At 40.1% G+C, this 16747-nt stretch overlaps 1 protein-coding gene across 2 annotated transcripts in view; it reads left to right on the forward strand.

Moving 5' to 3' along the window:
- The window catches only part of kiaa0753 (KIAA0753 ortholog), a 30617-nt gene that overhangs the window by 5353 nt on the left and 8517 nt on the right, over window positions 1–16747 (forward strand). For both annotated transcript variants that reach the window (XM_041796706.1, XM_041796696.1), the window contains 6 exons: window positions 2113–2202; window positions 7526–7613; window positions 7798–7869; window positions 7947–8117; window positions 8318–8399; window positions 8593–8713. In XM_041796706.1, coding sequence (XP_041652640.1) covers window positions 2113–2202; window positions 7526–7613; window positions 7798–7869; window positions 7947–8117; window positions 8318–8399; window positions 8593–8713 — 624 coding nt within the window. The remainder of the gene's footprint in view (window positions 1–2112; window positions 2203–7525; window positions 7614–7797; window positions 7870–7946; window positions 8118–8317; window positions 8400–8592; window positions 8714–16747) is intronic.

A 16747-nucleotide genomic window follows, 5' to 3' on the forward strand; every position in this document is an offset into this window, starting at 1 on the left:
CTTGTCAAAATGATCACTAATTTAAAGTTTTCTTTTTTTGTCTTTTTTTGAAGATATATTTTAGGGCTTTTATGCATTTGTTTGGATAGAATAGTGGATAGATTTAAAAACTGGGGAGAGAATGGAGACTGACAAGTAAGGGTTTGAACCCAGGATGCTCACTTCAAGGACAACAGCCTCGGCACGTAGGGCATGTGGACATTACCACTAAGCAACTGGCACCCCACAGTCTCTGTTATTTTAATGATGTAGAGCATCGCAAACTACAAAAGAATTAATAAAAATATGATCTCCAGTCATATTTTCAACTCCAAGCATAGATCAGTTCAGACAATTTTTAGGTGTGCTCCAGCAACCCTAAATTTCATATAAGCACCCCTGAAATGGTAGGAACAAGAGCATAATGACCAACCCCACCAGATTTTTTTAATCATGTGTAGAAACAGTTAATTAGCCTGATGTAAACACATGCATACAAATATGGAATATTGTAGTTTAAATAGGGCTGTCAAGATTAATTGTGTTAATCGCAATTAATCAAAGTCCACAAATTTTTTAAAACCACAATTTATCTCAGGCTTTTTTGTCTCTTCAACACACTTTGGTTAAGTCATGGCAGAATCTACCTGCATCCACAGTGATGTAAAATACGTCCACCACTGCTCCTTAATGTCTCATTTTACTTTAAAATACTTAAACAGCTCAGTGGACCAAAGAAATATAAACCTTGTGCCAACAATCATTTACCATTTTACTGTTCCCTTATTTCCTTAAGATCCAAACAAGCTCCTTTTCTGTGGTAAAGTTCATGTTAAAACCTTTGATCTATGAATAAAAGCAGTTCTACTTCCTGTTGTGTCCAAACAGGAAGTAGATTACCCTTAGTGTGAGACAGTACAAAAATCCAAAATGACACAGTAAAAGTTTTCAATGTAAAATAGTGGAATTTTAAAATATGAAAAGAAAAGGATGTGATCAATTGTGATTAACTACAGAAATTCAGAAATGAATAGCTGTTGAAGATGTTAATCATTTGACTGCCCTCAATGTACTGATGATACATCAGTTTAAATTTTGGTCTCATGACAACCCTGCTTACATCCTAAACCAGTTTATAATCTCTTATTGCAGTGGTTTTCAATCTTTTTTTTTGCCCAAGGCACACCTAAGATCAAGTAAAAGTTTCAAGGCACACCACGACCATATCTTTACAAAATAGCCTCTTACATGTTAGAGTAAATCAAGCATATAGTGTTAGATCCGGCAGCCCATGGAATCAAGTGCTGCCATACAATTGAGATCAGCTGATCTGACGAAAGTCCTTGTCAGCTGTCAGCAAGCTAAATCACTGTAGGCATGCTACTGATATAACGTACTCATGCTGCCTTATCCTACTCCTTGATGCTCCCTCTGCAAGCTGCTTTCAACAACCCTCCTTGCCCCAGATCCTCCTTTATTCTACCTCTGACTTCACCAGTGTTCTGCACTGTTTTTTGTTATTGTATAGTTGTAGTAATACATATGGTTGTCCAAAATCCTGCAGTACACCAACACTAGGCTTAAGGCACACCAGTGTGAATTGCCACACCATTTGAGAATCACTGTCTTATTCTATAATAATGAATTGTTTGCCATTAGTATTAGTAATTAGTTTGTGTCAGGTTTCATACATTAAATATCTGTCCTGCAAAGCTGAAACTGAAAGAAATCTGGGTAAAAATTATTGAGTCCTCCTTTAGTATCCAATGAGGTATTTCCACTCTCTATGTCAGACCCCCCTTGCTGAGAGCCCCGGGCAACATTTTGATTCTAATTCAAACTTAATTCTTTCCAATAAATTAATCCAGGCTCTTGCTTGATCGGGGCCATTCCTCTTTTTAAGTGATTAATAGCTTTGCCTGTTTTCAGTGCTTATAAGCACCTCATTGATTTAGTGCTCCACACCACATATGTCTCTGCGTAATCAAATATTAATTACTACAGTTGTGCTTTGCAATTAATCAGGGGCTAGCAGCCCTGATTTTAGAGATGAGGATTATCCATTATGTATGTATGAAATGCTTAATTGAGGTTTGCATTTTGCTCCATCTCATGATTACTGTCTTCGTTCAGGAAAGCCTGGCTGGATAAGATGACAATACGGAGACTGAGAGAGCTCAACCAGCTGAGCAAAGAGGAAGCTGAACGCATTAAGACATTAAGGTAGGGTGAAAATAAAATCACACTGTGAGTATACTTAAAGTATCTGAGGAGATGATTATACGATTTAAACTTACTTTTAAGACTTTGATAAACTGGAAAAACCCAAACAACAATGCAGAATACATACTGTACTATTTAATCTGATAATGCACTCTTACATGTCTCTGATGTCCATTATAGAAATAAATAAAGAGATATTTACCACCAGGGATGCCGTTTTTACAAAAGTATGAGTCTATTGGCAGTCTTACAGCAATAAGCCACACACTAAAATGAACAGTTACAAAGTAAATTCCAGCATGGCTATAATTACCTCCAAACAATAGAGCAGAAAATAATGCAGGTTGTTACTGCTGCAGTAATCCTCCCAGCACAAGAGAGCATATGCTCCTTTATTCCCACTCACAGTTGGAAGTAGTGATTGGACAGTTAAGCCAGCAACATAACACATTAAGTTTATAATACTAGAGCAAAATGAGGGTCTGTCCTTCATGCTTCTATTTCAACACAGACACAAATGACAGAAACTTCCCCTGCCATTCGTATCGGCAAAGAGCAGGATGATGATGCATAAGGTGTAGACCAAGTCTGAATCCCAATTCTCCCCTTAACCCTCAGTTTTAATCCTCAGTCTCAAAATGCGCGTTCCCGCGAAGTGTGAGGGCTGTCCCAATTCTCCTGAGAGCTGAGTTGAGGGACGAGTTTGAGGGCTTTATCTCCCCCAATTTTGAGATGTTCCAGGAGCACCCCTGGTATTAAGGGTTATCACTCAAAGAAAAATGGTGGCGAATACAGGGGCGAAATTGAGCTACAAATGTGTTTGTTTGTTAATAGAGATCTAAAAATTAAGAAAACCCCTCCAATATCTTAGTTTAATGTTATTTTATGGATTATTTGTCTTTTTGTAGCATAAAATTTACTTCTATTTTTACGATCGCAAGCTGGTAACCGTGCCTTCATGGACAAGCCTACGACATGCCATTTTCTTGGTGGTAATGTAGTTGTTAAGTTGTATTAGCAAGATACATTTTTATTAAAATACCGCACTTCTTCTTCTACCTCCTCTGAATTGACAGACTACGCATTTTTGGCACATTACTGCCCTCAACAGTCTGAAATCGTAACTGCTATTAAGGGGTGTCCCATTTGTAAGTCACAGGATGGCCCCTACACTTGGTTTTGAGGGGCGAGTTAAGACTGAGGGTTGAGCTTGAGAGTAAGTTGAGGGTTAAGGGGAGAATTGAGATTCACCCAAAGACTCCTCTCATGAGTGGTGTCTGAACATATTTGATTAGGGAATGGTCCTTTTATAAGGAGTAAAAGTTGCTGTCATCAAATGTCCAGCAGGAGGCCTAGATTTTGATTTAAGCTATGGCTGCTTTCCCACATGTCATTCTGAACTCTCCAATTTCCATCTCTACTGCCAAAATACAGGCAAAAGCCCAAAATCAATCTATGATACATAAAACAAATACATATTACATACAGTCTGAAAAACAAAAGTCAGACAGTATCATCATAAGAGTTAAGATGTGTGATAATTAAGGTGGTAAAAACAAAATCTGTGATTCTTTAGAGTCCCAGTTCCTCTTTTTCAAATCTGAGAGTTCCCTTAAGTGTGCAGCAGTGCTTCACAAAGTGTGAGCCATGATAAATTGTGTCTTGTATAACGACAACGGTTGATCTTCCTTACACAAAAGAAGGACTGAACATTGGTAAATGTGTCTCCATAAGGCCGTTGTGCACAAACTGCATTCATGTTCTCTACTGACTCCAAAAACTGTCAGTAGCTGTCACTTTTGTTCTCATGGATTCATCATGTATGAGATTCCTTGAGCTTACTCTGTCTTTGGTAAAAGAGCTTTTTTTTTCTTTTTGTCGCATCATGGTCTGAGGTACAGGGTCGCCTTGATCTTAAGCATTGTATTAGTGTGGGAGGTTTATTTTTTAAAGCCAGAATTAAGGAACACTTGACCAGTGTATACATGTTTTTTTCTGATGAGCGTTGTTAATTGGTCAATTGATGTAACCTTTGTTGTTAGGATCTGTTGTTTGTCATATACAGTTGCAAGAAAAAGTATGTGAACCCTTTGGGATTTCTTGGATTTCTGCATAAATTGGTCATAAAATGTGTTCTGATCTTCATCTAAGTCACAACAATAGACAAACAGTCTGCTTAAACTAATACCACACAAAAATGATATGTTTTTTATGTTTTTATTGAAAACAAAACATGTAAACATTCACAATGCAGGGTGGAAAAAGTATGTGAACCCCTAGGCTAATGACTTCTCCAAGAGCTAATTGGAGCCAGAAGTCAGCAAACCTAGAGTCCAATCAATGTGATGAGATTGGATGTGTTGGTTAAAGCTGTCCTGCCCTATAAAAAAAACACACCAGTTCTGAGTTTGCTGTTCTCAAGAAGCATTGCCTGTTGTGAACCATGCCTCACACAAAATACCTCTCAGAAGACCTTGTGACTTAGATGAAGATCAGAACACATTTTATGACCAGTTTATGCAGAAATCCAAGAAATCCCAAAGGGTTCACATACTTTTTCTTGCAACCGTACATGGAACTTCTCCTGCTCCTGTCTTGGCCAGGACTATCTTGTGAAAGAATTTTTTATATCTCAATGGGAACCCTCCTAGTTAAATAAGGGTTAAAACAGACATAAAATGTTGAGCATTTCCATTGAAACATGCCCTTTTTTGGCTATTTGAAAAGATGCTATGTTTGTGGGACACAAAACACTGCACATCGCAAACACACCATTGCCACTGTGAGGCATGGTGGTGGCAGCATCATGCTGTGGGGATACTTTTCGACAGCTGGCCCTGGAAGGATTGTAGAGGTGGAGGGTAAAATGAATGTGGGAAAATATAGTAAAATCCTGTAGGACAATCTTATTCATCAGCCTGAAGCATACGACAAAGGTAACACAGAAATGGTTGAAAGACAACAGGGTGAAAGTTCTGAAGTGGCTGAGTCAAAGCCAAGACCTCAATCCAATAGAGAATTTGTGACTGGACTTGGAAAAGGGCTGTTTATGCCTAATCCCCATACAACCTGACAGAGCTTGAGCAGTTTTGCAAAGAAGGCTGTAGTAAAAATTCACTGTTCAGATATGCTTTCCTGACTGAGGCCTAGCCACATAGACTCAGTGCTGTAATTGCAACAAAAGGTGCATCTAGATACATGAGAATAATGCTCAACAGTAACAGTTCTCAAAAACTGAGGCATTAGCCAAAGCTAATAGGGGTGTTGGAAAATATTGATACACTGATATATCACAATATTTTGCGGCGCAATACTGTAATGATATTTTGAAATGCAGTATCGATATTTTTTAGATTAATAATTTACTTTGTTGGTGCGGTAGTTTGTGGTGTAATTTCACCCCCTGACCGCTAGTTGGCAGCAGGCAGTTGACTCTTCCCTCTTCTCCTCTGCTTAGACAAGATCACGCAAGATTTCCGGTCTGAGCGAGTCGGTTGCTCATACCTACCCAGCAGTGCAGCTTCTGCTGCATTTGTAGCAGATATGTGGACTTGTTTTGGCTTCCAAAACATTAAAGACGGTACAGACTTCTACAGGTGTCAAGTCATTTATAAGATATGCCACGCCAGAGTGAAATACTTGGACGACACGATGAACCTGAGCACGAGACATCATAGCAATAGCTTAGCGCCTAACAGCTAACAAGAAAGACACCTGCTGAAGCTACCGCTGATAATTACTCATGTAACTATAATTACACTGTCAATACTTCCTTTTATTTGTAAGGACCTGTGCCATCATAGTTTCATTAAGAATGACGGCTTCCGTAGTACAATTAAAAAAAAAAAAAAAAAAACACTGGCCCGTCACGTCATGCCCTCCTCAAAACACGGTCCATCAGTCCTTAAATTGACTCTTGTTTGGTGTTTGGTGGATTGGATTATTGAAGTTTGAAGAAACAAGACATATTGGCAATTTAACAATTTATTCATTTAGCAAACAGGAGCATCAGTAGTGTGTGGAGGAACCACACACAGCCACAACACCCTGGCACCTCCTCCTCATGCTGGTCACACACTGCTGTTGGATGGCATCTCATTCTTCAATCAGCAGCGTTGTGTTGGTCACTCTGGCACAAACAGCACGCCCAAGCTGACCTGCAAATGTTCATTGGGGTTGAGGTCAGGCCTCCTGGTAGCCCTATGAGCCTCGGAGATTGGCTTTGTGCAGTCTATTCCAGATTGTCTGGGCAGAGAGCCGTTGACCATATCGCCCTTCAAACCTTGACTGCAGATCTGTAGAAGACAGTCTACGGTACCTAAGTGCTGACAGGGTGAGGAAATGGTCTTCTTGGGGTGTCTTCTTGGGATGCCCACTTTGCAGCCTGTGTCTGACATCCCCTGTTATATGGAACTTGGCCTTTAGTTTCAGAGATGGTACTAGGGCCCACTCCAAATAATGCTGCAACTTGGTTTTGTGGAACACCAGCTTGAAGTTGCCCTATCACACGGGCCCTATCCAGACCAGTCAAACGTGGCATGCCGATTCTTGGAGCAGACACCTACCGACCACTGTAGCAGGGCCCATGCTCACAAGCACCTGGGGGTACCAGAAGCTTAAAACAAGAGTCAATAGCAACAGCAAAATATGCTGTTTGGCATTGTTACAACAAAGAAATAATCTACCAAACACACATTTCCTTACTTTTTTGCTAAGTTTATATATATATATATATATATATATATATAAATTACAAAAATATTGCAATATATCGCCTTGCTCATAGTATTGTAATATATTGCAGCAACCCTGTATCGCAATACATATCGTATCCCCAGATTCTTGCCAATACACACCCCTATTAGCTAAGTAAGTGGACATGGGGCCTAGTTATAAGGATTGTTAGAAGGAAAAGATGGCTGGAATGAGGAACTGAAGTCACGGCCTGACAGTTCACAATGACTTGAAGGAGGCAAATACTTATGCAGTCACCTTTTTAACAATACATATTTTTATGTAATTGACATTACTTTGCAGAAATCTGTTTTCAGTTTGACATTTAAGGGTTTTTTTGTTGTTGTTATTGTTGTTTTGGTCAAAAACCCAAATTATATTAAACATGATTGTTTTATAATATTAATACAGTTAAAACATCCAGGGGGCTGAATACTTTTTATAGGTACTGTTTCACCCATTTGAGGACTTTCTGAAAATCATGTTTTGATCATACTTTTCAGGAACATCTAAGTCATTCTCTGGAAGTTATTCAGCCTCACTACTTCTTCTGTGACAGCTTGCAGTGTGGGTGTGTTTTGGTTTACAGGTCAGAAGTCATTTCACCATCTCAGTGGGCTGAGCAAGCTGAGCAGAAGGCCAGAGAGAGAATTCAGCCGCTTCTGGATGACGCTCAGGTGAAAAGATTTGTCCTTCCCTCTACTTGTAGCAAAAAGAGAAAATCAGTGCATCAATTCTGTTACATAGAGGGTTTGTTTACTCTCTGATTAAGCATATTACAATAGATTATGTCTCTTGTGTCTGCTTGTTTTTATGGAAAAAAGAGTAAGTAAATTATGTTTGCTTTTTTCTGTTTCTCAGAGGATCAGTGAATCCAGAAACCAAATCAGCCCCGCACTGAGGAATAGGCTGTCTGATAAGGCTGCAGAGACGGTAAGCTTAATAGATTTTGAATTTGATGGCCATTGTTCAACAGGAATCAATTAAATTAATCAACTTGTCATTTATAGGCAGCAGCAAGTGCAGAGCAGCTGAGCGAGGCCCTGCTGGAGGATCTGTTGGAGGACACTGCTCGGGCAGCGTGGGCAGCCGAGACAGACAGACATTTAGAAGACGAGGCCCAGCGCAGGCTGCAGGCCCCCACCCTAGAGAGTATGCTGCTGCGGATGGAAGAGATACAGGTGAGAGCTGCAGACAGGCTGACAGTGAAAGGTCAGTTGGAAACTGAAAGGTTACCATCCACTGGTTTGTTATTGTGGGCGGCTTTTACAGCATTGACCTGGTGTTTACTGATGCACTTTGCTGTCTTGATCAGGATGTTCTCCCTGTTTGTAGTGGCATGACAGTATGACTAAAAATGTGTTTCTATGTATGTGAACAGAGAGATCAGGAGGAAGTGAGGAGACGGTTTGCTTCGATCAGCTACTCAGACCCTGTTTACTGGGATCGACCAGGAGCATCAGGTAACACAAGCATGCCTCTCATCTTCTTCCACAGAGATCATGTCCCTGATATTTCCTGTAGGTGGAGACAAAGCTACAACTGACATGTTTCCTGAAGTTATCATCTCTGTCCATCTGTTTGGCCTCGGCTCCACCCTGTACACTTCTCTGCACACTCTACTGCTTCCTTCTCTTATCTTTTGGATTTTCCCAGGACCCCAGTGTCATGCTCCCGACTCCAGGCCAGCTTCTCCTCAGCCTATCAGGCTCACAAGGGCAGTGCTGATTCAGAGTTCTGCAGCTGATATTATCCTGGAGAAACCAGTAGAGACTGGGTGAGTTACCTGTACAATTTGCCCTCCCCTTTATTACACTTAACAAAATTTCTACTACTTATCTTTAGCATCTCGGTGCCCCCTTTGCCGTTTTATGGCTCTTGAAGTGGCAATAGGAAACTGGAGTTTTTGAGTTTTGACCTATATAACTTCTTCCCAAATCCTCTGAGCTAAAATTACAGCTCCATTATCATAAGTCAGGGATGTGCAACTGGTGGCCTGGGGCCTCATGCATCCCATTCCGTAATCAGTCCAGTCCAATTCCAAATATTAGTACATCATGACCTTGAAGAAACATGGTAAAATCTTCCATAAATTATTTCAGCCTGTATTGCAATGCAACGTTATGCACAAGGACCAAATTTGTAGGAGTATAAAAGTTGAAATTCTTCCTTAATAATCCTTGATTACTGGTATATGTTACTGTCACATAAACTTAAAACAAAAAGTAAGGCAATTTGTGTTTGGTACATTATTTCTTTGTTGTAACAAAACTTCTTGGTAATAAATCTTAAACTGTTGGAAAGCCTATTTATTACCCTTTTAAATGCTGCCACATTTGTAAGGATCATGCATTTGTGGGATGAGCAGCAGAGCTGAGTATGTGGGTTTTGCCCATGAAAAATGTGCCAGATCTTCTCTGCCAATACCAAACAGCTTATTCTGCCATTGACTCTTGTTTGGTGTTTGGTGGATTGGATGATTGAAATTTGAAGAAACAAGACATATTGACAATTTTTCAATTTATTCATTTTAAGAACAGGAGCCTCAATAGTGTGTGGAGGAACCACACACAGCCACAACACCCTGGCTCCTCCTCCTCATGCTGGTCATCAGCCTGGTCACACATTGCTGTGGGATGACATTCCATTCCTCAACCAGCATTTTTTTGCAAGTCAGCCAACGTGGTTGTGTTGGTCACTCTGGCACAAACAGCATGTCCAAGTTGATCCCACAAGTGTTCAATGGGGTTAAGGTCAGGACTGCTGGCAGGCCATTCCATCCTCTCCACTCCCAAATTCTGGAGGTAGTCTCTGATAAACCCCGCTCTGTGGGGCTGAGTGTTGTCATCTTGGAGGATAGAGTTCTTGCCGACAGGGTGAAAAAACAGTATTCTTTGGGTGTTGTCTTCTTGGGATGCCCACTTCGCAGCCTGTCTCTGACATTCACGTTATATGGAACTTGGCCTTCAGTTTGGAAATGGTCCTAGGGTTTACTCCAAACAATGCCGCAACTTGGTTTTGTGGCACACCAGCTTGAAGTTGCCCAACTGATGGGCCCTATCCAGATCAATCAAACGTGGTATGACGATTCTTGAAGCAGACATCTACTGACCACTGTAGCAGGGCCCATGCTCAAAGGTGCTGGGGGTACCAGAAGCTCAAAACAAGAGTCAATAGCAACAGCAAAATAAGCTGTTTGGCATTGACAGACAAGATTTTGCACATTTTTCATGGGCGCAACCCACATATTCAGCTGCTCATCCCACAAATGCATGATCCTTACAAATGAGGCACAATTTAAAAGGGTAATAAACAGGCTTTCCAATGGTATAAGATGTATTACCAAGAAGCATTGTTACAACAAAGAAACAATGTACCAAACACAAATTGCCTTACTTTTTGTTTTGAGTTTATATGTATTGGTATATGTGACAGTAACTACCTGTGACAGGTAGCCAGTGCAGGGAGGGAAACATGGATGTTATATGCTCTGGTTCTTTGGAAGAACTCTTACAGGAGTGTCTATCCATCCTTTATCTACACCACTTGTCCCATCTGTGGTTGCTGGGGTCTTGAGCCTATCCCAGCTGTCATTGGGTGAGAGGCAGGGTATACCCTGGACTGGTAGACTGGTAGTCATTCACAGGGCTAACATACAAAGAAAAACAACCAGGTGCATGCACATTTACATTTATGGCCAATAAAGAGTCACAGATTAACCCAAAAAACATGTTTTTGGTGGTGGGAGGAAGCCAGAGTACCTGATTGGAACCCACGCATGCACAGAGAGAACATGCAAACTCCACACAGAAAGGCCCTGACCGGGAAGCAAATGAGGAACTTTCTTGCTGTGTGGCAACATCACTAACTCCTGTGCCCCCATGCACCCCTAAACAAGAGTGTGTAATGCTATGTTATGGTGAATAACAATAATCGTGACTGGATGAAATGAAAGCATGGATTAGTTTTCTAAGTATGTGGTGCAGAGAATCCGACTAAGTTTGGAGATGATAAAGAGCTGCATGACACTAACTTGAACTACATGAATCATTTGTTTGTCGAACTTTAAGCTGGATTCAAATATGACACCAAGATTTTTTGCATGTGGTTTGTACAGAAAAGGATGGTGGACCAAGATTAGGTTAAACACTGTCGGCAAAATGCTTTGGACCAGATATGATTATCTCTGTTTTTTTCTTTCATTTAGCTGAAGAAGTTTGTGGCCATCCAGGATTTTATGTCTTGAAGACAGTTTTGGAGGTTGTGTAATTTGTTATGGTTATTGGGTTCAAGTGGAAGGTAGATATGGGTATCATCTGCATTAGGATTAAAGAAGACATTGTGTTTGTGGATAATTTGACCTAGTGGGTCCAAATACATGCAGAAGAGAATTGGCCCAAGTATAAAACCTTGGGGGACACTACAGAATAAGGGGACAGAGGAGCAGGAGTTATTGATTGACACGATGAAGGATCTGTTGGATAAGTATGAGGAAAACCAGTTTAAGGCAGAACCAGAGACCCCTACCCACTGGTGTAACCTATTAATGAAAATAGGACTGACCTACTGTGGTGAAGGCTGCAGTTAGATCAAGGAGCTAAAGGATTAAAATAATGACCCAAGGCTTCAGCAAGGAGGAGATCGTTGGCCATTTTCAGTAAAGCAGTTCTGGTACTATGGAGGGCTCTGAAACCAGATTGGAATTTTTCAAAAAGTGGCACCACAGATGGCAGACTGCAGTTAGAGAAGTAAAATTCATCAAATGCTGCTCTTGGACGATGGTATTCTTCAAGAAAACACATGTCCAACTCTGATGAGGCCTGGCAGTGAAACGAAATTTGGCAGTGGTGACCACTACCAAATTTTGGATGCTGGAAAAACCCTGGTATTTGTTCCTTGTGTCACACTGTAAGTAATTATAATATTTAATTGACATTATCCTTTGACAAAATACCCCCTGGCAGTGAAATTGAAATGAATCTGGCCTTCCAGGTAACCATAGCCTCCCATCCCTGTCGTAAGATATGACTATAGCTCTGTATCAACAATTATATAACATTATAATACAACCCCCTCTTTAGGAAATATGCATGTTGAAATTATTATTTTTTGGTTATTTCCAAAGTCTATGTCAGATTCCATGCCCTTATTTTATGAGAGAATAAATGTATCTCAGTTAAAGACTCCCTGTAGTGATTAAGAACAACAGTCGCATCAACCAGAGTAAGTCAGGCGTTGTTTTAATTAGGCCTCTAGACTCGTAAAAGTGAAGTGGTTAATGTGTTTTTAGAGATGCAGAGTGTTCCTTTCCACATGACGTGTTGCTGCCCCATAAACACTCCCCACCGGGAGGCCTTCCTCATCCCACAAAAGCCACTTGGTGGCCAGTGTACCCAGAGCTGAGTCTATTCCTGACTCTGGCAGCGACTCCTCAGAGAGCTCCTCTTCTGCCCAGGGCTTTGGCTGCAGCTGCTCTCTGCTTCAATTAATGAGGAACTTTGAAAGAGTGGGGAAGGGAGCGGAAGGACCAGAAAGTGTTGACACAGATGAGCCAGCAGGATGCTGCTCCTGATAAATTCAGGCTTGCACCATTAGCAAATTAAAGTCTGTCAGACTTGGAGTGCCTCAGGTTCACTTCCTTTGATGGAAACTTTGCCCTCCGATCAACTGTGACCCATCTAATACTCTCCCTCCATCAAGTAATAGCTTGGCAAACACCGCTCAGGCAAGAATTTAATGTCTTGCCTTTTTTGGGAGGTGTTACGTCTCTGAGACTTATTCTTACTTCAAAAGTATGCAGCCTTTTAGCTTCTTAGTAAGAACAGAGCCATTCTGAGAACTGCCAGCTCAGTTGTTGTGAAACTCCCTGAATCACTTTGGCATTGAGCAGAGACAGACCTGTCTGCAGCACTTTATCCTCAGCCCAAATAACAGGCCCTTTTAAAAAAGGCTGGCACTCTGCTGGACCTTATTTAAGGACTCTTTTTTACACAGAGAATCACGGGATATGCAGTCAGGATATTTAGACACCAGTCATTGGGAAAAAAATACTTTGATTAAGAATTAAGCATGAAGAATTACAAATATAGAAAACAAAGGGAAAAAATGTGAAAACCTAATGATCACATCCAGCTCGGAGAAGTCTCAAGAATTAATGTGGTTATTCAGTACTATGCATGATAAATGTATTCAAGTTTTAGGGTAATGTGTCTTTGTCCACCATTAAAAACTTTTTTAGTTGAATGAAAAGCAAACAATGATTTATGGGTCAGCTCATTATTGGAGCACTTATCTGCTTTTCACAGGAAGTAATCGATAAATACTCTTCGTAAAGTTAATGTATGGTGGATGTTTTTAATGGGAACATTTAACGTCTAAGCCACAGTTGGAGTAATGATGACTTTTTGTTGTCAGAGCATCTATCAGCATACTACTCATTTATACTAATCACTGATGGTGAGTCCGTAGCTTTGCTGTCTGCTGACTAACACATCATCATGGCATCAGAGAATCTCTTTTCCATTAGTCCTCACGAAGTGCCAGCTCAACTTTGTTTGTGTTGATGAGCGTTGGGTCTATGAAATGTTCCTGCAAAGTATTTTTGGCTCCAAGGCTGCTTGGCATACAGTAGTTGAACTGGTTATCATTTACAAAATAATTAGCATTGGTTTGAATGCATCATCCACATTGCTCACCTATTCCATGCTCTCAGTGGGGACCAAACCAATTCATTCCCATTAAGTGCTTTTGATGGATAGAGACTTAATTTTCATATTTAATTTGTATCCTTACAGCCAAATTAAAAACTTAAGTGGCACTGGGAGATTTCTCAGCTGGCATAAATGTATATTTGTGTATCAACAGAGGACATGATAAAGCTGCTGCCAACAAAAGAACACTTGTTACAGATATTTCACTCTGCTACTGAAAAACTCTTTCTCTGCATTACTTTCGTTTTCCTTATCTGCAAAACAGGCAAAAGTACTGTACACAGACAGCAGCTCTTCTCCCACACTGTTCAGTCCCTTTAGATGTAATAAAGTTAGACTTAGGGAGTCATTGGGTGAGAGGTAGAAAGAGAAATCAGGCTTATTAGGCACATTTTTTAACAGAGCTGTCTTTTGGGGACAAGAAGTTGCTTTCCAAGCTGACCTGAGATGTAGGAGAATGAGATGAGTGGGCTGCCTGTGCTGCAGGCTAAAACCACCCTGGTGACACATTTAAAAACACACAGCAGAGGGGTTGAAGCTGGGTCTAACAGAAGCAGCAGTCTGTTGTTTTTGCAGCCAAACAAAAGAACACCAAAGTGGGCAATAACCTCATCAAAGTTTCTGCATGCTAAATACTACTGTTTGTTGTCATACCCTTCTTTTAGGACATGTAAGAAAATGTTGGCCTTTAATGAAGCAATAGGATCTAACTCTCATACTGTAATTGTCCTTGAGATGTTTGTGTAATGACATTTAACAGTTTGCTTCATCTGCAGCCAGAGGAAATGAGCTGCATCACTGCCCTGCAACACATTCCAGTCTTTTAAAGACAAAGACCCATAATTTTCCACAGCATGACAAATATCAAGTGCCACTTTAGTCCTACTTTAATCTCTGGTGTGTACTGCAAAAACACCAATCCAATGAAGTACATTTGTTGAATTTGTTATCAAAAATCTATCATTGCACTTATCATAAACCATATTAACTCAACAAGTTAAGACAGAATAATGCTTATAGATATGAAAAGGCTTGAATCACTTGTAATGGTGTAAGAAAACACAAATACACGTAAAAATCCTCATTACAAGGGATTCAGACCATTTCTATATCTTGGAGCAAGAACATTACTTTTACTTACCAGGTGAATCTGGATTTTATGAAGTGTAATGACACCATTTTAAATGTCAAAATACCCAAATACACTTATATAAAGTGCTGCTTATGATCTTCTGATCCCATTTAGATTTTGAGGGAAATTTTGACTTTACAGCATCACTCAGTGCTGGTTGGATAACACAGACTAGCCCAGTGAGCCTAGCTGTTGTTTCTAATGGCATACTAGCCTGGTGTTGTGTAGCCATGGCGATTGATGTTGCTGCAGAGTTTTACCTTGTGTATTGCTCACGTATGACTCATATCCAACTCCTGACTTTCTGGTGTTTGAAATAATCCAGTATCTTTGCTAGCAGTAGATAGACACTCTGACCCATGTTTATGGTGTGAGTACCATCTGTAACTTGTTTTGGTGTGAGGAGTGCTCTGCATCATGCAGTTTAGTGTCTGTTGGCTTTTATGTAAACTGCACCATGGGGCTGTGTATTTTAAAAACTGCCAACAATGCATGTATGGCTGTCTCAATACTTGACAACTGTACTGATAAGCATGATGGCAAGGAGCATGTGATGATATACTGCCATATGGATTTTTGGAAACAGGCCTACTGAATACACAAATACATGTGGAAAAAGTAGGTTTGTTATGATATTTCCTCCTTAAGTGCAGTTTGTGAAGAAGCTCTATTGTGTCCATTCTCCTTCTGCACTGACACTTCATAGATTTTGTGTTACAGAATGGAGACATTTCAATATGTGACAAGCAAATTATGGGTAGAGGCAAAGGGGGTTGACTGTCAGCTCAGTGTGGTTTAAGTAGAAGACGTAAAAATGCAGCCGATGAGTAGCAGCAGCAACAAACATGGTAAACAACTCAACATACACACAAAAATGACAAAAATAAGTCTGTGTGAAAAAGGAAGTCACACACAGAAGACATGGAAATTACATGGTTTTACTGAAAACATGAACATTTCAAATCTTCATTCCAACCAGGATATAAAGCATCCAAACGATGGATCCAGAAAGCTTTCCTTTGATTAAATTTGTGGATTCTGTCACCTCCTCTGACCAAAGGTGTTCACTGCACTGGCTCTGTGCGATTCATTTAAGCATCTTTCCATTTCTTATTCAAATGCCATATTTATGCTCAACTAAGCAACCCACAGACATTTTTTTATACGTCCTATGTAGAATAAACCCTTTTTTGCATGGGAAAGACAAAGAATATATGACAAAAGTGATGGTACAATTAAGGAAATCTCTTTGTAAGTTCTTTCAGTTAAAACATCAAAAAAACCTTTTGTTTGTACTGCATTATCACAATGAGGACAATGCATGCATCTAAGAGTGCCAGATGTTTTTTTCAGCTAAGTACCTTTTTTTGTCTGCTGTAGGATATGAATGCATTAGTCTGTTTCTAAGGGAAGTGCACGTTTAAATGAAACAATCTCTGGTTCAAGGAGAGCTTTACTCAAAAGGGGATCACTCTGAATAATGGCCCAGGTCCTCCAGACAGTATGTTTGATTTATCTGGCATATGTACCATTAGTTGCAACAGAAAACGGGAAAAACTGAGCGACTCGCTTATGCCTTGTATTTTTCTGGAGAAGGGTATTTTGCTCTAACAGCCTGTTGAATTACTTTAGCTTTATAGCCTCAGTCTGAGAGTCTGTGGGACATGGCCTCAGCTTGATTTAAAAAAGAAAGTAGCTTCCTGATCACAAATGGGATGTAGGAGCTGAATTTGACTGAAAGGAATGTTATCTTTGATGTGATGTAGATGAAAAGAATAAGCGGAGGATATTATTGACATGTTCCCTCTAAAGAGAGTGATGTGTAACTGTCCAACAGTATCTTTAAAGATGGATAAATCTGATACATTACTGACAGGCTGTGAATGTTTAATAGAAAGCCTCATGTTTTTGTGATGAAATTTGAACATTTATGGAAATCCAACAGAGTCTCATCACTATCAAAAACCAA

This window comes from Cheilinus undulatus, linkage group 2 (assembly GCF_018320785.1).
Source record: "Cheilinus undulatus linkage group 2, ASM1832078v1, whole genome shotgun sequence".
NCBI classification, from domain to species: domain Eukaryota; kingdom Metazoa; phylum Chordata; class Actinopteri; order Labriformes; family Labridae; genus Cheilinus; species Cheilinus undulatus.